We start from the raw sequence: 26,106 nt of genomic DNA, 5'->3' as shown, positions 1-26,106 counted from the left end.
AGAAATAGCGGGAGGCATTATGGTAACCATTGTTGATCACCTTGTATTATGTTTTTATATTATCTATTATGTCCACCCTTTTGACTTGACCGATTCTGTTCTGTTATGTCACATTTGGTTTTACTCTCTTCCAAAAAAGCAATAAGAACCGTGGGAGCAATGAAACCCAAAATGTGTAATAGTCATTGTACAAAAGAGAGGAAAAGAAAGTGCTCTAAACTATATAACTGCATGTATATTTAAATGTATAAGATAGAAAATGATATCACAGAGTTTTATTGGATCATTGAACAGAACTGTTTGCAGTATCATTGTTGGAATGTCCACTCTACAAGCTTTAATTTTGTGACTTGAACAATTATTTCTAAGATGGCAATATGTAATCCATTAACTAGTGATTTCCTACTGCGCATTTTTTTCTTCTGTAAATCTGTATAACTTGTACCCCTTCACTGTTTTTTTTTCTTTCTTTTCTTTTCTCCTTAAATAAAATAAAAAAAAACTGTTTTGAAAAAAAAATATATATATATTATTATAGTATAACAAGTACTTTATATGCATAAATATCTTCATTTCTCATTTGTATTATGGACAAGAATTTGGTTGGATGCTTTGGATGTAGTAAAAGAAATAAACTCTAGTTTATGGGAACAGAAGAATTTATTCTAAAATTACAAAATTATATTAACGCCATGCATGATAATTAAATTCAGCCCTCAAATTTGGTAGCCAATAACAGAAATCACATCTTGTGATTTTAAGAAAATAGAAAGAGTTTACAATTAGGATCCAGGGATACCCACAGGCAGGGAAGTTATCCTATTCTCCTGATTTCTCATCTCTGCTTTTCAACTTGCTAATGCTTCATCGTTCTCTCTTTGCAGACTTGTTGCCTTTACTCCCCAAGTTGCATAGCAGGACATGGTAATCCACAGCTCCCCAATTTGTATTTTTCTATTCCAGAGACAAGTCAGACAAAAGCTAGAATTGCTTATTTCCAACTCCAGATTCCTGGGGAAGCCTTGGCACTGTGCCATCCTTAGCTGTAACTCCCTTCCTCAGCAAGGCCTGAGTTTCAGGATGGTGAGAGCCAGAGACCAATCAAATGTTTTGTTTTTACTGCTCCTTTTGAAACAGCTTATGAAGATGTAGGGGTGGATGGGAGAGAGGTGCTCAGGACCTACCACACACTGTGTGGACAGGCCCAAGTACATCAAGAGATAAAGGTGTTCCAACTCCTTTACTATTTTCTGGGTCAGAAATTGTAGATCTTGAAAATACTATTTATTACCTTACTTGAGAAGTTTTGTTCATACTTATTGTTAACAAATATGATTTATCCCTTGTGAACATATGAATAGGTCATATGCTATTTAAGCATGAAAGGTAATATACCAAATATCAGTCAATCTTTTTCCTAAGAGAAAGCAAAATAAAAGATTGACTACATAGACAGTATTTAGGAAAGAAGAAAAAAGATCACATGACTGGTTCTGAAATCCCACATAACCATGCACTTCTGATCAAAAACCTCTCATACTAGAAAGAAACTCTAGCTCACCTAGCTTGAGTCAGGTGCTTAGGAGCCATTTTTATCACAGAAGGATGAGGATTGGGGAGCATTCGGAGAAATGGAGAAAGGAGAATCAAAAGGAAATTACTTGCTGGGTTCTCCAGTGTTCCAGTGACTTTTATAAGAGCAAGTTTATCTTGCTTTTCAAAGTCATGGCATGATAATTGCCTTTTTTTGTTTTTTGTCTTTTTCTTTTTTATCGGTACCGGGGATCAAACTCATGACCCCACACTTGCAAGGCAGGCGCTTATGCTGCTGAGCTAAATCCCCAGCCCCCAATCATGGCATGATAAGATTTGAAAGATAGGTGATTTGTGTTTTGTAAATTCAGAAAAGCTCATAGAGATATTTCACCCATACCTACTCACGTGGAAATAAAATTGATATATGCAAACTATAACAAAAATACTGTGGATTTTTATTAAAATATATTTGTGAAGATTTCTTTTTAAATATTTATTTTATTTGTTTTGTCTTTTTGAGACAAGGTTTCACTGTGCAGTTCAGGCTGGCCTTAAACTCGCTTTGTAGCCCAGGCTGGCCTCGAACTTGTACTGATCTTCCTGCCTCGGCCTCCTGAGCATGGGAATTACAGACCACCACAACTGGCCTTGTGAAGATTTCTTAAAGTAATTCTCTTGCATGTTGAAAATACAATCTTATTATTTATTTTATCTTTTGATGAGGTACAAGGAGTTAAGGTTAATATTCATGATACTACTGTAGTTTTTTTCCTTTGTGGTGCTGGGGTGCTAGAGCTCTACCACTGAGCCACATCCCCTACAGTTCTTCCTAATAGTTTATTTTTAGAAATAAGAGTCAGCAAGGGAAGCAGGACTACTCTATAATAAAGCACAAGAAAAACAACATTAGCATGAATATGTTAGGAGACTCAGAAGCTGATAATTCAGTTTTAACTTTACCTGATTTCAGGGCATACAAGACTTCAAAAGAAAAAAAGTCATTCACTGTTATGTTGAAGGTTTTGTATTTCAACTTCCGTGTTTCTTTATGAAAGCATTTCCTTGATTCTGCCATCATTTTGATCATCATGCATTGTCACGTTCATCATATTTTAAGTACCTTCTTCTGATGAAATGGTTGACAGGTATGAAAATACTTTGTCCACTACGGTTTCCCTAAGAAAAGGCTGTGGAGGATTATTTTCTTCTAGAGAATCATCCGAAAACCATTCATCAGCTGCTTGTATACTTAGGCTGTACGGAGAATCTGACGGTGATACTGAAAAGTTTAATGTGACACTGCTGCTATTTGTTGCTGAACTAATCTCTTGGGGGTCACAGATGAGTGTTTCTGCTGCAGGGAAGAATTCATCTTCAGGATGATATTTAATCTCTGTGAAAAATAGATTTACCATAAATATTACATAGTGAGTTTAAGACCAACCTGAACTGCATAGTGAGAGCCTACATTTAAAAAAAAAAGTAGGAAAGTACATTCTAAATAAGAAAATAAGATCAGCCTGTTTTAATATAAGAACAGTTTAATTAGGCTGGAAATCTGAGTTCTAGTGTTCCTTAAAATAATTTCTTAGTGATTATGGCTAAATGTTGCCTTATTTAATAAAACCAGTTTTAAAAATACTACAAGGTTCCCTCAGCTGGTAGATTATAAAATGGTCTACAGTGGGAAGGGTCTTTGAGTTGACCCTATATTGATAGTAACAACACAGAAGCAAGGCATTTTTATGCACTTGTATGTTTATCTTCTTGATAATTGTGTGTGTGTGTGTGTGTGTGTGTGTGTGTGTGTGTGTGTGTGTTGACAGGGTCTTGCTTTGTGGTTCAGGCTGGCCTTGAATGCCAAGTTATCCTCCTGCCTCAGGCTCCTGAGTGTTGAGATCACAGGAATGTGCCACCACACCTGGATCTTCTTGATAATTCTTTTAGATAGTTATTAGTACTACTTTATAAAGGATGAAACTGAGAGTTAGTGAAATGAACTATCACAAATCAGATGCAAATTGGATTTCAATTTATATTCATTATTCTTAGGTCTCATGTATTTCTCATGTTGTTTAGGCTACACATTGGATATTAAAAAGTGATAATTTTAGAAAATACCACATTATATAAAAATATATTTTATAATATTTTGACTGTTATTTTTCATATTTTGCCCATTAATTTTAAAGTTGTCATATTTTATATAAAATTTGGCAATTTTTTTCTTTTTTTTTTTTTAGACAAGGCTTTGCTTTGCAGGTCAGGCTGGCCTTGAACTTATTATATAGCTCAGACTAGCCTGGAACACATGGAAATCCTCCTGCCTCAGCCTCCGGACTGCCAGGATTACAGGCATGCCATTCACCATTTCTAAAACAACGTAGGTAGGAAGCGATTCTTTGCAATACTAAGATAAAGCATACAATATATAAAGTGTAACACAAAAATCTCATTTTTTTGTTATCGTTTCATTCTTGTTCTACCCTCTACCCCTGCCCCTGAAAGGCCCAAAACTTCATTTTTACCCTCCAGCATCATGCATGACAGTTTTGGGTTCAAATAGGAAAGAGCATGTTTCAAATTTTAGGATATGAAATTGAAAATTCTGGGTTTTTTTGGGAAGTTATGTGCCCTCTCACATAGTGAATTAACATATCCCTTAAATTTTCATGGCATTTAAAATACTTAAAAACATTTAGAATAGGCTTTTGCCACTTTAAAATATGAATTGCTCTATGGTGATTAGGACTTGTTCTAACAGATTATTGAGAAAAAGTACCTTTTATACTTGCTTCTTCCTTTTTTCTTTGCTCTTCCTACATAAAAAAAGTTATTTGTATTTTTAAAATGAAATAGTATTTATGCAATTTATGTAATATATTTGATCTATGCATTCATATGATTAGTAAGTTTTGACATTACATATTTTCACTGGAGAGTTTTTTCCACAATATGAAATTCTTTTTCTTTTTTAAACCAGGGGTTGAACTCATGACCTCGCAACTGCCAGGCAGGTGCTTATGCTGCTGAGCTAAATCCCCGAACACAATATGAATTTTTTTAAAAAATTGTTTTTTGAGACAAGGTATCGCTGTGTAGTCCTAGATGGTCTTGAACTCACTATGTAGGAGAGGCTGGCCTCTAGTTCAAACTGATCCTCCTGCCTCAGCCACCTGAATGCTGAGATTACAGATGTGTGCCACTATGCTGGGCCACAGTGTAAATTTTTTCACCAAACTATATTGAAAGAATAAGGGCCTGGGATTTAGCTTAGTGGCATAAGCGCCTGCCTAGCAAGTGCGGGGTCGTGAGTTCGATCCCCAGTACCAAAAAGAAGACGTTCTTTGAGCCGGGTGTGGTGGCTCACACCTGTAATCCTGCCTGTAATCCCAGCACTCAGGCAGCTGAAGCAGGAGGATCCTTGCAAATTCGAGACCAGCCTAGGCTACAAAGTGAGCTCAAGGCCAGCCTGAACTGCATAGAGAAACCCTGTCTCAAAAAGACCAAAAAAAAAAAAAAAAAAAAAAAAAAAAAGAAAGAAAGAAAGAAAGAAAAAAAGAGTAGAAAAGTATTGATTAATCATTTGAAAGGAATTAGGATTGGTTTAAAAAGTGTAGCCCAAAAGGGAATGAAGGTATGAAATATGTTTCAAGCAGGTTTATCATCTATCAGTCACTTGTTCAACTTATTAACTAACAACAATTATGGCTGAAGGCTTTTAGTAAAAATAGGAATATTTTTCTAAAGCAATTAAAATTCTGCTTAAGCAATATATTCCAGATGTGAACCAGGAAGTGTAGTGGTATAATAATTTTCAGATTTCAGGGTACCAGAATCATTTTGTGTTTCTGGTTTTTGGGGGTTTTTTTTGTTTGTTTGTTTTTTTGGTTTTTTTTTTTTTGGTACCAGTGATCAAATTCACAACCTCGCTCTTTCCAGGCAGGTGCTTAAGCCACTGAGCTAAATCCCCTGCTGGTGTTCCTGTTTGAAGGCTGATTCTTTGGGCATATTATCAGCTCCTACAGAAACAGTATGGAATGGGGTTTGGGAGTATGCACGGAAACAACCTGCAAGGACTAGAATTCAAGTTTTCCTTAGGCCACTAGATAACAATTGGCTAGTGCATAGAGTGTGTTTGGGATAGAGTGGGAGAAGTCTAATGCTGGAGAGAATAACAAAATCTCTTGTGTTCTGGGGGAAATGGTGTGAATAGTCTGTGTTCGTGTACATTGGTCTATCTCCTAGAGAGCCTTATTTAGGCTACATTCATACTTTCAAATATGGAAGCGCTTTTCTCAAAACCAATTTTGGTTCTTTGTCCTTTTCACTTTTTACTATCAGTGCCAGTGTGGCTTCTTAAACTTACCTTGCCTCGATTTAGGACTGTAACGGAAAATGGCCCCCTATCCAGTATACTTCAGTTTTTAGTTGCCCAGGTAATAGTTCCTGTTGCAGTTCCAGTGGCTTCTGTCTCCTAGAAACAGCTGGGCACTGTGATGCATGTTGTAAGAACCAATCAAAGACAGCCAAGTCCTCTCCTTTGTATTTCCCCTTGCTGACCCCATAAAAACCTCCCTCCCTGAGCCTTCAGGGCCTGACATTTTGAAGAACAGTTGATTCCTAGTCAGCACCAGTCTGATGTTAAGTAAATCTGCCTCCTAATCTTAGGTGTCCTTAAGTGTTTCTTTTTGATCTCACAGGAACAATTTCTTTTGTGACTTCCATATGAATTACATTAGGATATTGATTCTTAGACTTTTATGTGCCTTTGAGTTAGTCAGAGAACTTCCTAAAGTGCAGATTCTGATTCAGTAGGTTTGGGATAGGAGCTGAGATTTTGTATTTCCAACAGACTCCCCAGTAATACTGCTATTGCTAACCTGAGAACCACAGAGTAGATAGAGCCTGAAGAGAATGACACTATAGGCATTCTTATACACTGCTACTTTTAACTATGTGGAAAATTTGGGGAGAGAAATTAATAAATACATTTCCGGAAATACATAATGCCATTTAAAAACTTTCAAGTAGTTTTAAGCTTACAATTTAAAATTTTAACAACCAGGCATTGTAGCACATCCCAGCATTTGGGAGGCTGAGGCAGAAGGATTGCCTGGACTACAAAGTGAGTGCAAGACCATCCTGAACTGCATAGTGAAACCTTGTCTCAAAAAATAAAAACAAAATAAAGTAAAATAAAATACAAAATTCTAACAGTAAGAAAATAAATGCATCATGATACATAGATATTAATATGATATTCTTTCAAATATTAAAAATCATGTTGTATATCAGGAAGGACAGAAGGAAAGAGGGAGAAAGGACTAAAAAATGGTGCAAATATATCAAAAAGACAGAGAGGCAAGCTTTTTTTTTTTTGAGACAGTGTCTCACTGTAGTGCAGGCTGGTCTTAAACTCTTGGGGACTCTTTTGCCTCGCTTTCCATGTGCTGGGATTACAAGCACGTGCCACCATTCCCAGCAAGAGAAACAGTCTTGAAGGGTACCTGGTTAAATTTGGGATTCAGAATAATGATGGTAATGGAATTATAATGTGCTGAATAAAATAGAAATCTATATTTACATTGAACAAATAAAGGAAAAGGGAGAGGCTTCTCCCTTACACAAGGGAAGGATAGAGTGGTGGAACTGGAAGATCATCAGTTTACTGTAGTTTCATAAAAAGTAGCATAGACAAGAATAATTTCTGTAGGTAGAAGGTAACTTTTGATAAAGGAAAGAATACTTGCATGGTTTCAAAGTGCTTATGAATTGCATGGACAATAATAACACTGCGAGGCAAAAACAGACATCATCTTAACTGTATGATCAAGCTAAAATCACTAGAGAGCACTGACATGGTGAATGGATGTGATCACAGGAAAAAAGCAAGTTAAGGAGCAATTTAATGTTCATAAAGTAACTGACTGGTGTTCTCAAAAAGATGCCAATATCACAAAAGAGGAAGTAAATTTGGGAAACTGTCCCTAGTTATAAAGACTAAAAGGAATGTGATTCTGGACTGGATCTGGTACTGCCAAGACAAATTTCATAAAGGATGTTATTGAAATAATTGATAAAATGGATATGAATTGTAGATTATATAAGCACACTGAATTAGTATTGAATTTTGGAGTTGAAAACTATACTGTACTGTATGAGAAAATTCTCATTCTAGAAGTACCATGGTACCTTCCTTCATTCATGAACTTAATTTGCTCCATAATTCTGGACAAGATAGCAGTGCTTGAGTTCATCACTTGATGCAGAGTTCACAAGTAGAAGCAAAATTTTGCCAAATGCTTCTATTTGCAAATCGAATTATTCACAAACAGAAGCATTTGTGAACTGAGTCATTGCTGGGTTGAGAAGTAAGGAAGAATAACAGACATCAGCATCAATTCTACTTCACTTACTCAAAGATATCAAAAAAGGAAGAAAGCTTTTCAAACGTGTTCTGTTATACCAGCATTACCCTCATACCAAAACTGCACAAATATACCATAGAAGAAAATAACTATAGACTGGTGATGGTGAATCTTTTAGAGTTTTCAATGATACAAACATCCCACTGTGTATGCATGCCATAGGTTCACCACCCCTGCTATAGACCCATATTACTGTTGAACACAAATGCAAAATTTCTCAAAAAAATGCTAGAAAACTGAATCCAGCAGCACATGAAAAAGATTATACATCCTGATCCAGTGGGATTTACCTCAGGGATGCAAGAATGGTACAACATGTGCAAACCAGTAAAAGTAACATAGCATCAGCAAAATGAAGAATAAAAATCTCAATAGATGCAGAAAAGGCATTAGATAAAATAACATTCTTCATGATAAAAAAATCCTCAAAAAATAAGGTATAAAAAGAAGGTATTTCAACAACATAAGGGTTATATGATAAACCCTACAGCCCACATCATATTGAATGGGAAAAATTTGAAATTATTACCTTTAAGATTAGGCTCAAGAAAACATTTTCTACCTCCGCACTTCTTCAGTGTAGTACTAGAAGTTTTAACCACAGTAATAAGACAAGAGAAAAAATATCAAGATATACAAGTAGGACAGGAAGAAGTCAAATTATTCCTGTTTGTAGACAACATGGTTTTCTACAAGAAAGCCCTAAAGACTTCAAATAACTATTAGATGAATTCACAAAGGTCATAGGCTACAAAATCAACATATAAAAATCAATAGACTTTTTATACATTGATAACAAAATTGCTGAGAATGAAAGAAATTGTATTTACAGTAACTATCAAAAAATTAAAATGGCCAGGTTTGGTGACTCACATCTGTAATCATAGCAATTGGGAGGCTGAGGCAGGAGAATCATTGTCAGTTCAAGACCAACCTGGGCTATGAAGTGAGCTCAAGGCCAGCCTGAACTAAAAAAGACAAAATTAATTAATTAATTAAAATGACTAAAAATAAATATAACTAAAGAAGTGAAAGATCTCCATGATTAAAACTACAAAGCAGTGATAAAGGAAATTAATTAAGGACACACAAATGGAAAGACATCTCAAGTTCATATATAGGATAAACTAACCCTGTTAAAATCTTCATACTTGAGGCCTGGGGATTTAGCTCAGTGGCACAAGTGCTTGCCTTGCAAGTATGAGGTCGTGAGTTTGATCCCTGGTACAAAAAAAAAAAAAAATTCTTAACACTTCCCAAAGTGAATCTTTGTTTTGTTTTGTCTTTTTGATACAGGGTTTTGCTATGCACTTCGTGTTGGGCTTGGGCTCACTTTGTAGCCCAAACCATTCTCCAGCCTTAGCCTCCGAAGTGCTAGGATTACAGGAGTGAGCCACTACTCCCAGCTTTAGTGCATTCTTATTAAAATACCAATGACACTCTGCACAGAAATAGAAAAAACATTCCTCACATTTGTATGGAACCAGAAAGCCCCTGAATAGTCCAAGAAATTTTGACCAAAAAGAGCAAAGTTGAAGGCACTATATATAAGGACTGACTCCAGCATGCTCCAAAGGGAAGTGAGCCAAAACAGCATGAGAGTGAATAAAAACAGGACAAAAAGCAACGAATCAGAACAGAAAATCTCAAAATAAATCCATGAATTTACAGCCAACTGGTTTCTGTGAGCTGGGTATAGTGATGCATATTTGTAATCCCAGCTACTCAGGAGACTCAGGTAGGAGGGTCACAGATTTGAGGCCAGCTTCGTTAACTTAAAGAGATCGTGTCCAGAATAAAATGAAAAAGGGCTGGGGATCTATCTCAGCAGTAGAGCACCTGTCTAGCATGTGTGAGTCTCCCAGGGTTCAATCCCAATTTGGCAAAATAAATAAAATAAAAATTGTAAATTTTTATTTATATAATTCTATGTGAATTTCTTTCTTATCATTTCTTATAATAAAACCATTGAGATATTGTCTTAGGCCCTAGAATTTTCTGATTGTCTTTATGGAACTTTTTTTTTTGTCTTTTTCTTTTTTATTGGTACTGGGGATTGAACTCACGACCACACACTTGCAAGGCAGGCGCTTATGCCACTGAGCTAAATCCCCAGCCTCAATGGAGCTTTTTTTGAGACAAAATCTCACTATATTGTGCAGATTGGTCTCAAAGGATCTCTCCATCTCAGCCTCCCCACGTAGCTGGGCAGCTGAAGGCAGCAATATCCAGCAGTGAATGATGCCTGGAAAACTGGGTGTCTGTATCTCTCACTATATGCAAGCATCAGCTCAGAATGGACTAAAGATTTAAATTTGAGACCTGTAACTACTAACTAAAAGCAAATATAGGGAAAGCACGTTGGGACATTGGTCAATCATTGTTTTGTTTTGTTTTGTTTTTTTGATAGAACCTCAAATGCATAGGCAGCAAAAGGAAAGATTGATACATGGGATTATATCAGAGTAAAAACCTTCTGTACAGCTTAGGAAATAATAGTCAACCTACAGAATGAGAGAAAATGTTTGCAAGTGCTCATCTGACATGGAAATATTTCCAGAATATAAAAGTGATTAGAACAACTCAACAGTAAAAACAAGAACCAAAAAAACCAAATACAGTAATGTACACATGAATGAGTGACCAAAATAGATATTCCTCAAGAACACACAGCTAAAATGTACCACGGAACATCAGAACTCACTGTTAAATGCTTCTGGAAGGTGAGATGTATCCCAACAGTGAAAAATGCCTAACTGATTTGGCTGGAAGGGGCAGTGAGTTATCAACATCAAGTTCTAGCATGCAATGATCGAAAACCAAATTCAATGAGTTTCAAAGCAGTTGAGTACCAAGGTATGACACTATTCATTTTTTATGTTATTGAGCTTATTGGTACAATTTAGGATATGCATAATGATCACATTTATCATATGGAACTTGTACCTGTACATAATATATCTTGGTTCCTCTTTTTTCCCCATTCCCCTCCCTTCTCTTTAACCCTTCTTCCTTTCCTTATTTACAAAAATTTGTTTCCATTTTATCCTTTCTTCTTTTCTCCTTTCCCCTCCCTAAGTCCCCTTTCCTTTTGAACAACTTCTTATTTCACAATATCCAGTATAAATTTTGATCTTCACTTACACTTCAGTTTCTCACACCAGACATTACAATATTTATACATGTGTGTTCAACTTATTTCACTTAGGAGTATGGTCTTAAGGCCCATCCATTTAACTATAATGTCTCAAGTTTATCCTTCTTTATAGCTGAGTAGCATTCCATTGCATTAAATAAACCCACATCGGGGCTGGAGGTTTAGCTCAGCGGCATAAGCACCTGCCTTGCAAGCAGGCAGTCGTGAGTTCAATCCCCGGTACCGATAAAAAGGAAAAAGACAAAAAAAAAAAAAACCAAAAAAACCCCCACATTGATGCGACTCCAGCTGCCAATGAAGGCATGCCACCCTGGGACCTTGGTCCACGCCACCTGGGGAATGCATGCTCCTCTTGGACCTTGGCCTGGTCAGCCACGCGGTTGCTGTGTGACTCCAGCTGCCAGTGAGTGAAGCCATGCTTCCCTGGAAGCTTGGCTTGAGCTGCCGTGCACTCCTTGCACGACTGGTGCCGACCCTGCGGAACACCACATGTGGCCCTCGGACCTTGGCTTGCCCAGCTGCGCACTTCCTGTGCCACTCCAGCCACCAGTGAGGAGCACCAGGCCATCCTGAGACCTTGGCCCCGGCTCAGTGGATGCCGGGACCCAGAACATTTACTGGCCCCTCCAGGATGCTCTCTACCTCCTGGACCTAATACTGCTGTTGATCTTCAGCTCCAACCTTTCTCCCAGAATGTTGGACTATAGCAGATTAACTGTGCTAGCTTGAAGGGAGATTCAGTAACTGCCTCATCCAAACAAAAGATCTCAGCAGGATCCAGTCAATGCAGTGAGTATGCCCCTAAAATGGAGGGGTACAGTAGGTAAATAGGGCTAGTAGTAAAGCTCCCTCAAACTAACTATAAGATATTCATGAGTCTGACAAGAGTGATTCCTTCCTGCACACAGAAAACATCAAGCAAGGTGAGGAGTGTGCCAATAATGACTTCTTCCACTTGTAGAAAATCAAAAGGGCTTATGAGACACACAGGCACATCCTAGGGACACAATAGGGTCTCAGCTGACCCAAACACTATAGAAAGATTTGGTGACCTGAAAAACCTGAAGATAAAGTAATAGCAGGAGCTAAATGTTGACCTACATCAATACTACTAGGCTTGTCAGCCAAGGAAGAATATAGGACTCATCCAATAGGCCCTGCAGTGGGAAGTCAAGTGCTTGACCCAACTATTCATTGAGGGACCCAAGAATTGGACAAACATCAACCTCACATTAGGACCCCAAGATACACACTACCAACAATTGACACTAGTGGGACTGAAGGACCAAATATTAACTTAAAAGGGGAAAATGGCAAAAGAGCAAAATGCAATCTCAAACATCTAGTCCACCAGGAGCAAGTACAGGAGACATTAAATGGAGGACTTCAAAAGTAATACACTGGAAATCTCTGGAAAGATAGCGAGTGAAATTAAAAAAAAAAACTCCATGAGGCTATATAGGAAATCAAATTAGAAGTGCTCTCCCATGTAAAGATAGAAATAACAACGTTAGTAAAGGAGTTGCTGAGCACAGCTAAAGAAGAAATAGAGAAAAAAGTACAGGAGCATGGGGAACTGATTGAAACCTTGAATGAACAATGTAGAAAATATGCAGAATTCATGAAACAAACTCAAAGAGACATCCAAGAAACAAAAAATTCTATTCAAAGCTGGCAAAACCATTTAAATGAAGCTGAGGATAGGATTTTGGACCTTGAGGCCAGAATTGCAATTAGTGATCATGAAAGGATAAAACTTTTAAAAATAACAAAGCAGCATGAAATGACAATTCAGCAGCTTCAAGATGCTGCCAAGAGCAACAATATAAGATTAATAGCCATCAGTGAAGATGCAGGAGTCAATGCAAATGACATATCTACAATATTCACAGAAGCAATAGTAGAAAATTTCCCAAATATAGGGAAAAAGTCTGATATGGTAAGTGAGGCATATAGAATGCCAAATAGTCACAATCAACATAAACCTACACCCAGACATATAATAATTAAGATCTCAGACATACAACATAAAAACAGAATACTAAAAGCTGTTAGAGACAAGACTCAACTCACCTATCAAGGAAAGCCCATTAGAATTACAGCAGACTTTTCAGCACAAACCAACAAGTCAAGATGAGCTTGGAGTGAGGTATTTCAAGCTCTGAAAGAAAACAACTTTCAACCCAAACTGATGTACCCAGAAAAACTTTCATTCAAATTTAATGGAGAAACAAGATACTTCCATGACAAAGAACAACTGAAGAAATTCACGTCCACCAAACCAACCCTAGAAAGAATGTTGAAAGACATACTAGACAGAGATAAAAATGACCACAATCCCCAGAACAACAACAGAAAGAAACCATCAGGTAGGACATGCAATTAAACAAGGGGGAAAAGCAGAAAACAAACAACTGAAATGTAACATGTAAAGTTGAGCCAGTACGTATCAGTGATATACATAAATGTAAATGGCCTCAATTCACCTATCAAAAAAAAAATAGGCTGACTATAGTGGATCAAGAAACATGATCCCACAATATGCTGTATACAAGAAACACATCTGACCCAAAAGGAAACTCATAGATTAAAAGTCAAAGGATGGAAAACAGTATTCCATGCAACAGGAACCCAGAAAAAAGCAGGGGTAACTATTCTACTTGCAGACAATTTGAACTTCAAAGCTAAAATGATTAAAAGAGATAAAGAAGATCACTATATAACTCATTAGTAGAAAAATTCAAAAGAACTAACAATTGTAAATATATGTGCACCAAATACAGGAGCACCCAACTATATAAGACAGATACTAATGGACATGAAAAACCAAACACACAAGAACACAATTATAACAGGGGACCTTTACAGTCCATCGTCACAAAGAGATAGATCAACTGGACAAAAAGTCAGCAAAGAAATAATAGAACTGTATCATACCTGTGAGCAATTGGACTTAGTAGATGCTTACAGAGTATTCTACCCAACCACATCAGAATACACATTCTATTCAGCTGCACATGGGACATTTTCCAAAATAGATGATATATTATCCCATAAAACATTCTTAAGTAAATGCAAAGGTATTGAAATTATCCAATGAGTAGTATCTGACCAAAGTGCACTGAAATTGGAAATTAATGGCAAAAGGAATGGCAAAACCTGCATAAATACATGGAAATTAAATAACAATCTTTTGAACAACCAGTGGGCTACAGATGAAATTAAAGAAGAAATAAAGCAATACCTACAATTTAATGAAAAGGCAGAAGCAACGTACTATAATCTGTGGGATGCGACGAGAGCAGTATTAAGAGGGAAATATATGGCAATAAATTGTCATATCAAGAAAACAGAATGAGCACAAATAAACAACCTAAGGCTTCATCTGAAGCTTCTAGAAAAAGAAGAGCAAGTTAAACCCAAAGCTCATAGAAGAGAGGAAATTGTAAAGATTAGAGCAAAAATCACTGCAATTGAAACTAAAAAAAATACAAAGAATTAATAAATTAAAAAGATGGTTTTTTGAGATAATAAACAAAATTGACAAACCTCTAGCTAAATTTATAAAGAAAAAGAAAGAAAAAACCCAAATTCACACAATAAGGTCTGAAAAGAAAGAAATTATGACAGATCCCATGGAAATTCAAAAGACCATGAATACCTACTTTGAAAATCTCTACTCACATAGAGTGGAAAACAGAGAGGAAATGGACAGATTTCTAGAAACGTGTGAACTACCAAAGTTCAATCAAAAGATATAGCAATTTTGAATGACCCAATATCAGCTATTGAAATTGAAAACGTAATTAAAAACATCAACAAAGAAAAGCTGAGGTCCTGATGGATTAACAGCAGAATTCTAAAAGAAATTTAGAGATGATTTGATGCCAATACTCCTTAAACTCTTCAATGAAATTGAAAAGAAAGCCTAGAGGCAAGGATTGTTTTCATACCAAAGCCAGAGAAACACTCAACCCAAAAGAACTATAGGCCAATCTCACTAATGAACATTGATGCAAAGATTCTCAATAAAATACTGGCAAATAGAATGCAACAAATCAAGAAGATTATACATCATGACCAAGTGGGATTCATTTCTGGAATGCAGGAATGGTTTAACATACACAAGTCAATAAATGTATCACACATCAACAGAGTCAAAAACAAAAACCACATGGTCATCTCAGTAGATGCAGAAAAAGCCTTTGATATAAAGTCCAATACCTGTGCATGATAAAAACCCTTCAGAAACTCGGAATACATGGAGTCTACCTCATTCTTATAAAGGCTGTCTGTGACAAACCAACAGCCAACATTATACTAAATGGACAAAAACAGAAAGCTTTCACTTTAAAATCAGAAACAAGACAAGGATGTCCTCTATCACCATTCCTATTCAATATAGCTCTGGAAACACTATACAGGGCAATCAGACAAGAGAGAGAAAAGGAATAAAGACAGGAAAAGAAGAAGTTAAATTATCACTATTTGAAGATGACAGGATACTCTATATCTAAAACCCAAAAAACTCCATTAAAAGACTACTAGAAGTAATAAGCAAATTCAGCAGTGTAGCTGGATACAAAGTTAATGCTCAAAAATCAATAGCATTCCTCTACACAAACAAAGAAGTCACTGAGAGAGAAATTATGGAAATAGCACCCTTCACAATAGCATCCCAAAAAATAAAATACTTAGGAATCAACCTAAGATATTCCTTGCTCTTGGCTAGGAAGAACCAACATTGTGAAAATGGCCATACTCCCAAAACTGTTATACAGATTTAATGCAGTTCCAATCAAAATACCATTAACATACCTCACAGATCTAGAGAAAACACTCTTAAAATTCATTTGGAAATTGAAGAAACCCAGAATAGCAAAGGCAATTCTGGGCAACAAAGGCAAAGTAGGAGGCATCTCAATTCCTTACTTGAAACTATACTACAAAGCCACAGTGATAAAATCAGCAAGATACTGGCAAAGAAATAGACCTGAGGATCAATGAAACAGATTAGAAGATGCAAACACAACTACAAAGACACTCAACCACCTGATATTTGACAAAGGGGCTAAATATGTTCACTGGAAGAAGGATAGCCTCTTTAGTAAACGGTGTTGGAAAAACTGGCTCACCACATGCTGAAGACTGAAATTAGATCCATGCCTATCACCATGCACAAAACTAAAGTCTAAATGGATCAAAGACCTAGATATTAAAACAGAAACACAAAATCTACTGACATGCAAAATAGGGAGAATCTTGGAGACATAGGGGTAGGGAGAGAATTCATGAACAAAATGCAAACTACATGGGAAACACTTCAAAGAATCGACAACTGGGATCTCATATTATTGAAAAGTTTCTACACTTCAAAAGAAATCACCAACAGAGTGAAAAGAAAACCCACAGAATGGGAATGAATTTTAGCCAGCAATCCTTCAGACAAAGGACTTATATCCAGAATATATAAAGAATTGAAAAACATCAAGCTCCCCAAATCAAAGATCCTCTCCAAAATGGGCATCTAAGATGAACACACAGTTCTCAGATGAAGATATATAAATGACAAATAAATACATGAAGAAATGTTCACCATCACTGGTCATTTGAGAAATGCAAATTAAAACAGCATTGAGATTTCATCTCACTCAGGAAAGAATAACTGTCATCAAGAAATCAACTGATAACAAATCTTGGTGAGGCTGCAGGGGAAAAAGGAACACTGCTCCATTGTTGGTGGGAGTGTAGACTGGTGCAACCACTATGGAAATCAGTATGGAGAATTCTCAGAAGACTAAGATTGGAAGTTCCATTCAATCCAGCTATTCCCCTCCTGGGTATTTCCCCAGAAAAACTGAAAAGGTCATGTCACAGTGATATATGTGCACCCATGTTCATAGCAGCACAATTTGTAATAGCTAAATCTTGGAAACAACCAAGATGCCCATCAACCACAGAGTGGATGAAGAAGATGTGGCATTTTTATGCAATGGAAATATTACTCAGCTATAAAAAAGGATGCTCTTGAGGCCTTTATAGGTAAATGAAGACAACTTGAGACTATCCTCATTAGTGAAATAAATAAGAATCATATTTATAAATATCACATTGTGTCTCTAGTGTTAAAAGTAATATAAATGTAGGAGTAATAAACCCAAAATGTGTAATTACTATTGTAAAAAAGAGAGGAGGGGGCTGGGGATTTAGCTCAGCAGCATAAGCACCTGCCTTGCAAGTAGGCTGTCGTGAGCTCCATCCCCGGTACCTATAAAAAAAAAAGGGAGGGAGAGAGGAAAACAAAGTGCTCTAAAAGATATAACTGCATGTATGTTTAAGGGTGTAGGATTGATAACCATATTACTAGGTTTTTGTTGGATCATTGAACAGAACTGTTTGCAGTCTCACTGTTTGAATGTCCACTTTGTATGCTTTACTTTTGTAACTTGAACAACTATTTCTAAGAGGACAAGGTATAATTCTTCAGCTAGTGATTTCTTACTGTTTACTTTTATGAAATTCTGTATTATTTCTATCCTTTTTCTGTTTTGTTTTTTCTCTTTAAATATTTTTTAAACCCTACTTTTTTTCATCCATTCCTCAGTTGATGGGTATTTGGGTTGTTTCCAAGATTTAGCTATTAGAAACTATGCTGTTATAAACATGAATGTACATATATTGCTGTGGTATGATGTTTTAAATTCTTTTGGGAAGATACCAAGAAGCAGAATAGCTGGTCAAATGGAACCTGTAGTCTTAGTTTTTGAGGAATCTCCACACTGATTTCCTCAGTGGTTTCACCTCAGTATACACTTCTACCAGCAGTAGAGAAGGGTTCATTTTTCCTCACACCCCCACCAGCATTTGTTATTGATTGTCTTCTTTATAATAGCCATTCTTTCTGGAGTAAGATGAAATCTTAGTGTTTTAATTTTCATCTCTTGAATGACCAGTGATGTTTAACTTTTTTTCATATATCTATTTGCCATTTATACTTCTTTATCTGAGAAGTGTCTGATCATCTCAGATGTCCATTTGGATTAAGGCTTTAATTTAGGAAGACTGATCTTTTAAAATTCTTTTTATGTTCCAAATATTAGTCCTTTTTCTGAGAAACAGCTGGCAAAATTTTTTCCCTACTCTGTAGGTTGACTATGTTTCACATTACTATTCATTGGCAAAGAGAGAAAGGAGGACTCTCCCAAACTCTTGGTGGAAAAGTAAATTAGTATAGCTATTATGAAAGACTACAAAGGTTCATCAAAAACTAGAACTAGAACTATTATTACTGGGAATATATTCCCAGCAATCCACTTCCTGGGAATATATTCAAAGGAAGAGGAATACATGGAATTGAAATAAAGAAGACATCTCTGTTTGCATATTTATTGCAGCTCCAATCACCCTGGCCTAGAATCAACGTAGGTGCTGATAGATGAATGGAGAAGCAAATGTAGCACAAATACGCAAGGTCAGGTGCATAAAGACAGATACCTCCCTTACATTGGTACCTAAAATGCTGGTGTCAACACGGAGACTAGACTAGTGGTTACAAGGAAACCACTAGTTATAAGAAAGATATGGGTGTGTGTGGAGAGCTAATGGATTCAGGGATACTGGTGGATAGGAAGAGCAACTTCTAATGTTCCATAACATAGCAAGATAATTATGGCTGACAACAATGAATTGAATACTTTAAAATAGCTATTATAGACGTTTTGATTTTTCCCAACATAAAGAAATGAATGTAAAAGATATACCAATTAGCCTAACCTAAGCATTATTGAACACACATACTGAAATATCAGTTTCCCCCATAAGTACATATAATTACTATGTGCCAATTACAATTAAATTTATTTTAAGAATATAAATTTTTGAGAAACTACAGGAGCAGAGAATACTTCTCAATATTTTTGTGACCAGAATAAATGTGCCAAGATGAAGAAATTATAAGATAAAGACATTATAGAACATCATCCCTCAGGAACAGAGGCAAAAAAATTCCTTTAAAATATTAGTAAATCTGTGGATGTGGTAAGCCCACATCTGTGATTCCAATATTTTGGAGGCTGAGGCAGGAGGATTACTGCGAGTTTGAGACCAGTCTTGGGCTACATAGTGAGTTCAAGGCCAATCTGAACTATATGTAACAAGACCCTGTCTCAAAAAATCAAAAAGCCAAACTAAATTGAAATCCAAAAATCTAGTAAATCTAGTGGGATTTATACAACATTGGTTTAACATTTGAAAATCACATTTGTAACACACATTTAAAAAATTAAAGAGAAAACATGCACAAATATTCAATGGATGTGCAGAAGATACTTGGCCAAATTCTATACATTTCATTATTTAAAACTAAAACAAATAATATAGAAATAGAAAGGAAATTCCTTAACCTGATATGTATCTACAGAAATCCAAAATCTAATTTGGTGTTTTATTTTACTTTTACTTGTTTTGTGGTGTTGAGAATCAAACCTAGGGTCTCAAGCATGCTAGAATCAGTGGCGGCAAACCTATGGCGAGTATGCCACAGTGGGCAGTTTACATCATTGGAGGCTATGAAAGGTTTGCCATTACTGCTCAGCTCAGTGTCCTACCACCAACCCACCACCTACCACCTACACTCCTTAAACCTCAACTAACGGTGAAAAGCTGAATGTATTTTCTCTAAGATCAGGAATGTAACAAGGATATGTGCTCATACCATACTTATCATTATACTAGAGATCTTAGGCAATACAATGAGATGAGAAAATAAAAGCATGAATATTGGAAAGATGAAAGTGATATTTTTTTCATCAGTGATATGATTATGCATGAAGAACTCCTAGAATAAGCCAGGGCACGGTGGTAAATGCCTATAATAAGAGTACTTGAGAGGCTGAAAGAAAAAAATTGAAAACTGTGTATCTGACAAAGGAGTTGTACCCATAATATAGAAAGAACTTATCTTAGTCACCATTCATCATAGGGACAAAATGTCCAACACCTGCAACTTAAAGGAGAAAGGTTTATTTTGGCTCCCAGTTTCAGGTCACGGTTGGCTGGCTCTAGTGCAGAAACAGGATGACAGAGCACACAGTGGAGAAAAAGGGGCTCTTCCTATGGTGAGAAGGAAGGAGCCAGAGACAAGTCCCCAGCACCCCACCTAATGCCAGGCACCACCTCCTAACAGCACACTTGGCTGCTGGGCGCAGCAATGGATGAGGAGCCCCCCATCCCCTCACCTTCCACACACATGAGAATTTGGGGGATGCTTTAGAGCTAAACCATAACAGAACTCTAAATCCAATGATTGAAAATCAAACCAATTAGAAAATGTACAAGAGATTTAAACAAGACTTCACAAAAGAAAGTGTATGGGTAGCAAATAAATGTATATAAAGATATACAAAATCACCATAATTAGGGAAATGGAAATTGTAAGTACTGCACAGTGTTTAGAATGACTACAATAAAAAATATTGATAATTGTATATCCATGGGAAGATGTAGATTTTGCTTTGATGCCTGCTGACTAATTGGCTCCTGATTGTGTAAGTCTGGGATGGTTGTGGTAGTTTCCTAGAATAAGACAACGGTGGGGCTAAGATGAGCATTTGCCTCGCATGCATGAGGTCCTGGGTTCCCAGCATTAGGGAAAAAAAAAAGGACAATGAAGTGGGCCATACTCATGGCTCTTCTTTTCGTAAGAGATTTCTCAGTAGTATGTGATGCTACTAAATAGCATTTTGCTTAGAGTAGAACTTTTTCAAAATTTCAGTCTTCTCAAAATTCTGCTCTTGCTTTTTGTCAACTAACCTTTCGTTTTCATTTCAGCCATGTCCACAGCAACTTCACCAATAGTAGGTTGCATCTCAAGAAAGTACTTCATTCGCTCTCTCATAGGAACATTTCCTCATCCATTAGCACTTTATCATGAAATGATGGCACTTCCATCACGTCTTTAAGGTCTGCTTAGAATTCTCATTCCCTTGCTATTTCTACCAGCCTGAAGCTCTTCCCTCCACTGCACACTTAATGCCCTCAGTGTCATCACGAAGTTTGGAAACAACTTCTCCCAATTCCTGTTAATGTTAATATTTTGAATGACGTTCATGAGTCAAGAATGTTCTCAATGGCATTTTGAAAAATGAATCTTTTTCAGGAGATTTCTCTACTTACTTTGCCCAGATTCATCAGAGGAATGAGTATTTATGGCAGCTTATAGCCTTATGAAATATGTTTCTCCAATAAGATTTAGCGTTGAAATTATGTATGCCTTGACCTTGAGGCTGCAGAATGGATGTTGTGTTAGTAGATATGAAAACAATATTAATCTTATATATGTCTTTCAGAGATTTCAGGTGAACAGTTTCATGGTCATTGAGCAACAATATTTGAAAAGAATCTTTTTTTTCTGAGTTGTATCTCTCAACATTGAAGTTCAAATATTCAGTAAAACATGTCATAAATACATGAGCTGTCATCTAGGCTTTGTAATTCTATTTATAGAGCAAAGGCAAGGTAGATTTAGTATAATTTTTGTCCTCCAAACACAACATAAAGAAATACAACATAAAAATAGTGCCAAGAAAAATCACAAAATGGATGAAGATATTAAAATTAACATATTATAAAAAGGATTAGACTCCAGAATAAAGACATCTTTTTTCTTTTGTTTTGTTTTGAGGCAGGGGCTCACGTCTCAGGCTGGTCTTGAACTCACTAGGTAGCCCAGACTGGCCTCAAACTCAGGGCGATTCTCCTGGCTCCCAAGTGCCGGGATTACAGACATGCATCAGCATGCCTGGTTTCAATGTTTTATAAGGAAAAGACAACCTGTGATGAAAAAGGTAAAAGGTAATGGGCATTTTACACAGGAGAAAACAATGAATTTCAGAAATGATAATTACCTTTCTGTTAGAAAAATAAAAATATCAAGAGAAGAAGACTGAAAAAAATAACTTCAAAAGGCAACTTTTGATAAAAGTCTCTTATCCAAAAAAGAACTGTTAAAAATTCAACAATAGGAAAATGAGTAACTTGACTATAAAATGAGAAGATCTGACTAGACACTTCACTAAAGAAGGTGTAGAGATGGGAAGTAAACATATGAAAAAACATTCAGCATTGTGTCACTAGTGAATTACAACTTAAAACAAGATACTACTGAACATTTTTTGAAGTAGTGAAGGCACAAAACATTGACAATACCAAATTATGGCAGGGATGTGGAGCAATAATAGTGCCCATGCATTGCTAGTGGGACTACAAACTGATACAGCTTCTTTGGAAGGCAGCTTGGCAGTTTCTTACAATACTAGACAAAATTATGATATGATGCAGCAATTATGCTCTTTGGTGTTTACCCAAATGAGTTGAAAACTTATGTCAACACACAAACTACATAGATATTTATGGCAGATTTATTCATAATTACCAAAACTCTGAAATACCAATATATCTTACCATAGGTGATGGATAAATCACAATATATCCACACAAGGGAATATTAGTCAGTGCTAAAAGAAATGGGCTATCAAGCCACGGAGGAAAGCAATTAAATGTTCTTTGCCAAGTGAAATAAACTAATCTGAAAGGGTATATATTCTGTTATTCCAACTATATGACATTCCAGAAAAGGCAAAAACTGGGCAAATAATAAAATAATCAGAGGTTGTCAGAGGCTAAAGGAGAGGAGAAATGAGGTGGAAGAACACAGAATTTTCACGTAATAAAACCAATGTGCATGATACTGTCATAGGGGTCCATATCATTATTTACTTGTTAAACTCACTGAATGCAACATGAAGAGTGAACCTTACACTTGAGGTGTGGATTTATGTGGGGTTATCATGTGTCCCTGTGGGCTCATGAGTTGTAACAAACGTGCCACTCTGGTGCAGGTTGCTAGTAGTGGAAGAGCTTGTGCCTGCATGAGATCAAGAGATTTGTGGGATTTCTGCTCAGTTTTGCTATGAACCTAAAGTAGCTTAGAAAATATGAAAACAAGTTCTGCTAAACAACACCAGCAACAGCTAGGCTGGGTGCAGTGACTACACCTGTAGTCCCAGTGTGCAGGAGGTTGAGGTAAACAGACAGCTGCTTCCAGGAGACCAGCCTGTGCAGCATAGCAAGACCCTGTATCAACAAACAAACAAACTACAAAAAGCAAAGTGACATGTATTCTTAAAAAAAACTGAAAAACCCCAAGGAAACAAACAAACAAAAAAAAAACCCTTGGCATATAATAAATAAGTACTATTATGAATCCATTAGATTGTTTAAAAAAGTATAAGCTTTAGGATATTAATATTTGTTGAAGCTAGGGTATAATTTATGACTAGCACCTGTGTATTGATAAAATGGCTTTATCAATACACACGTGCTAGTGCATACAATTTGGAATTATCTAATAATCTTGAAAATGTACACAGTCTATGGGTCAGCAATTCCTACTGCTAAATATATCCCCTATAGAAGTGTGCTCAGAAAGCATTTTAAAATACTGTATATGTGCCACATAAACCTTGATATACTCATATAGTGGAATACCAAATAGTAAAAATAATGATATGTTACTATGTCCATCAACTTGGATGATCAATTTAGAAATATAATACTGTACAAAAAAATTAGATTTGAGGTTCCAAAAATATAAAACTTGATGATGTACTGTTTAGGAATCCATAAAATTATGGTAAAACTACCCAAAAAATAGTGTGGAAATGGTTAACTGCACTTACAGAATAATAGTTCCTAGGACAGGGATTTAGCTCAGTGGCACAGCACCTGCCTGGCAGGCATACGTCATGAGTTCGATTCCCAATCTTAAAAAACCCCCAAATAATAGTTCCTTTTGTGGAATGTGGGGATTGGAGTGGGAGAGATATGTGAGACTCAGAACATCACAAAGAAACGTGATATTCTATGTCTTATTCTGGGTTACATGTATAGAAATTCCATTTATATGTATATAGTTCAAGCTGCTTGGAAGTCTGAGGAAGAAGATTGCTTGAGCCTAGGACTTTGAGGAGAACCTGGCCAATACAGAGAGTCATTCTCTCTCCAGCAAGAATTGTTCTTTCTCTTTCTTTCTCTCTGTCTCTCATCCGCTTATTATTCTTTAAATAATGTGTGCATTGTTCTCTATGTGTGCTATATTTCCCAATAAAAGCTTTTTAAAAGCTCTAGTGTTTGATTATATAAAGCTGCATTTTTATTCCTCTTCCTGCTACACGGAAGTCTACCTGGAACTGGAGAGTACAGTACAGTGGGCAGGAATTGGGACAAGGACAAAGGGACAATATGAAAATGTCCTTTTGTGCTAAAACTGTGGCTGAGGTCAGAACTGTCTTATTCTTTTTACATAATTTATTCTTTCTTATTACAGCTTGAATGGGGCTCCTATTGAAAGGGAATTAAAATTTTAGACAAAAGCCTGCCAAGAATGTTTGCCAAACCCAGTGGACATATCCCAGCAAGCCTGGTAACAGAACATTCTTTTCTTTGTGTAAACTCTGTTTCTACTGCCTTTGTGTAGCCCTTGGCCTTGCAATGTAACTTGAGGTGTCTTTCCTGTCTTTGCACAACTGATAGCCTTACAATGTAACATGAGATGTTCACACTCCTTCCCCAACCCATGATGCCACCTACTGTCCAATCATATGCACCAAATCTGCCTCTGCTTTCCCTTTAAAAGCCCCCAAAACCTACTGGGCGGGGCTCTAGCTCTTTAGGAGAGATTCCAGTCTAGTCCACTGTGTAATAAACTGCCTTCTAAACATCCTCAGTGCTGTATCTTTCTGTGTTTGGTCTGATTGCTGTAACACTCTCACTGGCTATCATGAAACCTGAATAAAATCCTTTAAAAAGATGGAGATCTTGTTCTTTGTGACAACATAGGTGACAACATGAAAGACATTATACTAGGTGAAATAAGCTGGGTGGAGAAAAATAAATTCCTCTTGATCACTCATATGTGGTACCCAAAAATGTCACACTCACAGTAGCAGACACAGTGGCGGTTTTCAGGCTGTGGTCGTGCTGGTGGTGGGCAGCTCCAAGGAAGCAGTTTCCAAGGGAAAAAGCTCTCAGAAAAGAGGAATGAGTCAAGAAATCTACTGTACAATTTGAACTTTTTTTTTTTGTTTTTTGGTACCAGGGATCGAACTCACGGCTGAGCGCTTGCAAGGCAGACACTTATGCCCCTGAGCTAAATCCCCAGCCCTAATATGAACATTATTAACAATGTATTGAATTCTTGAAAACTGTTGAAAGTAGATTTTTTTTGAGGCAGTCTCACTATGTAGTCCAAGCTGTTCTTGAACCACTTATGTGTAGCCCGAGCTGACCTCAAACTCATGGTGATCCTCCTGTCTCAGCCTCTTGAGGTGTGCACTAGTGAAAGTAGATTTTAAGCATTCTTACTTCCAAAAATGACACATATGTGGAGTAACATGTTATTTAGTTCAGTTCAGCCATTCCACAATGACTACATATTTCAAAACATAGCATTGTGTATAATAAATATACATAACTTGTACTTATCAACCTAAAATGATCTTTAAAAAGATATTTTGTGTCTGCTCATACATTGTTTATCTGTCTCACTACACCATAAACTTCATAAAAGCAGGTACTACTGTTTCACATGTTCACCAGCAAATTCCCAGGTGCCTGGAATGATGTCTGGCATATAAATGCTTATCACATATGATTAATCAAAGTACCTAATTAAAATCATACTTATGACACTTTTGTAATTATTTGTGTGTATCTACAACTAAGTATGATGAAAGCATTATATAATGGTACCTAGCAAAGTGCCTAGAATGTGATTAATATTAAATGAACATATAGTGACACTTTTTTCTCTACAGCAGAATCTCCATTTCAAATTATCCTTTATTTGAAAGAGTTAATTTGATCTTTACTGATCCACCTGCTCAAAATTGTCTGGTAATAACAGAACACTTGCATGGTGCCCAC

General features: G+C 36.5%; 1 protein-coding gene across 1 annotated transcript in view; it reads right to left on the bottom strand.

Annotated features, from left to right (window-relative positions):
- Positions 1-2,544: 2,544 nt before the first annotated feature.
- The window catches only part of CUNH1orf185 (chromosome unknown C1orf185 homolog), a 60,421-nt gene continuing 36,859 nt past the window's right edge, over positions 2,545-26,106 (bottom strand). Inside the window, 2 exon segments of the mRNA XM_063235134.1 lie at positions 2,545-2,929; positions 4,319-4,355. Of these exon segments, the coding sequence (XP_063091204.1) occupies positions 2,583-2,929; positions 4,319-4,355 (384 nt within the window). The 3' untranslated portion in view covers positions 2,545-2,582.

This window comes from Cavia porcellus, unplaced genomic scaffold (assembly GCF_034190915.1).
Source record: "Cavia porcellus strain 051 isolate PalLab524CR breed Dunkin Hartley unplaced genomic scaffold, mCavPor4.1 scaffold_25, whole genome shotgun sequence".
Lineage (NCBI taxonomy): Eukaryota > Metazoa > Chordata > Mammalia > Rodentia > Caviidae > Cavia > Cavia porcellus.
This window is presented reverse-complemented; position numbering and strand designations above follow the sequence as displayed.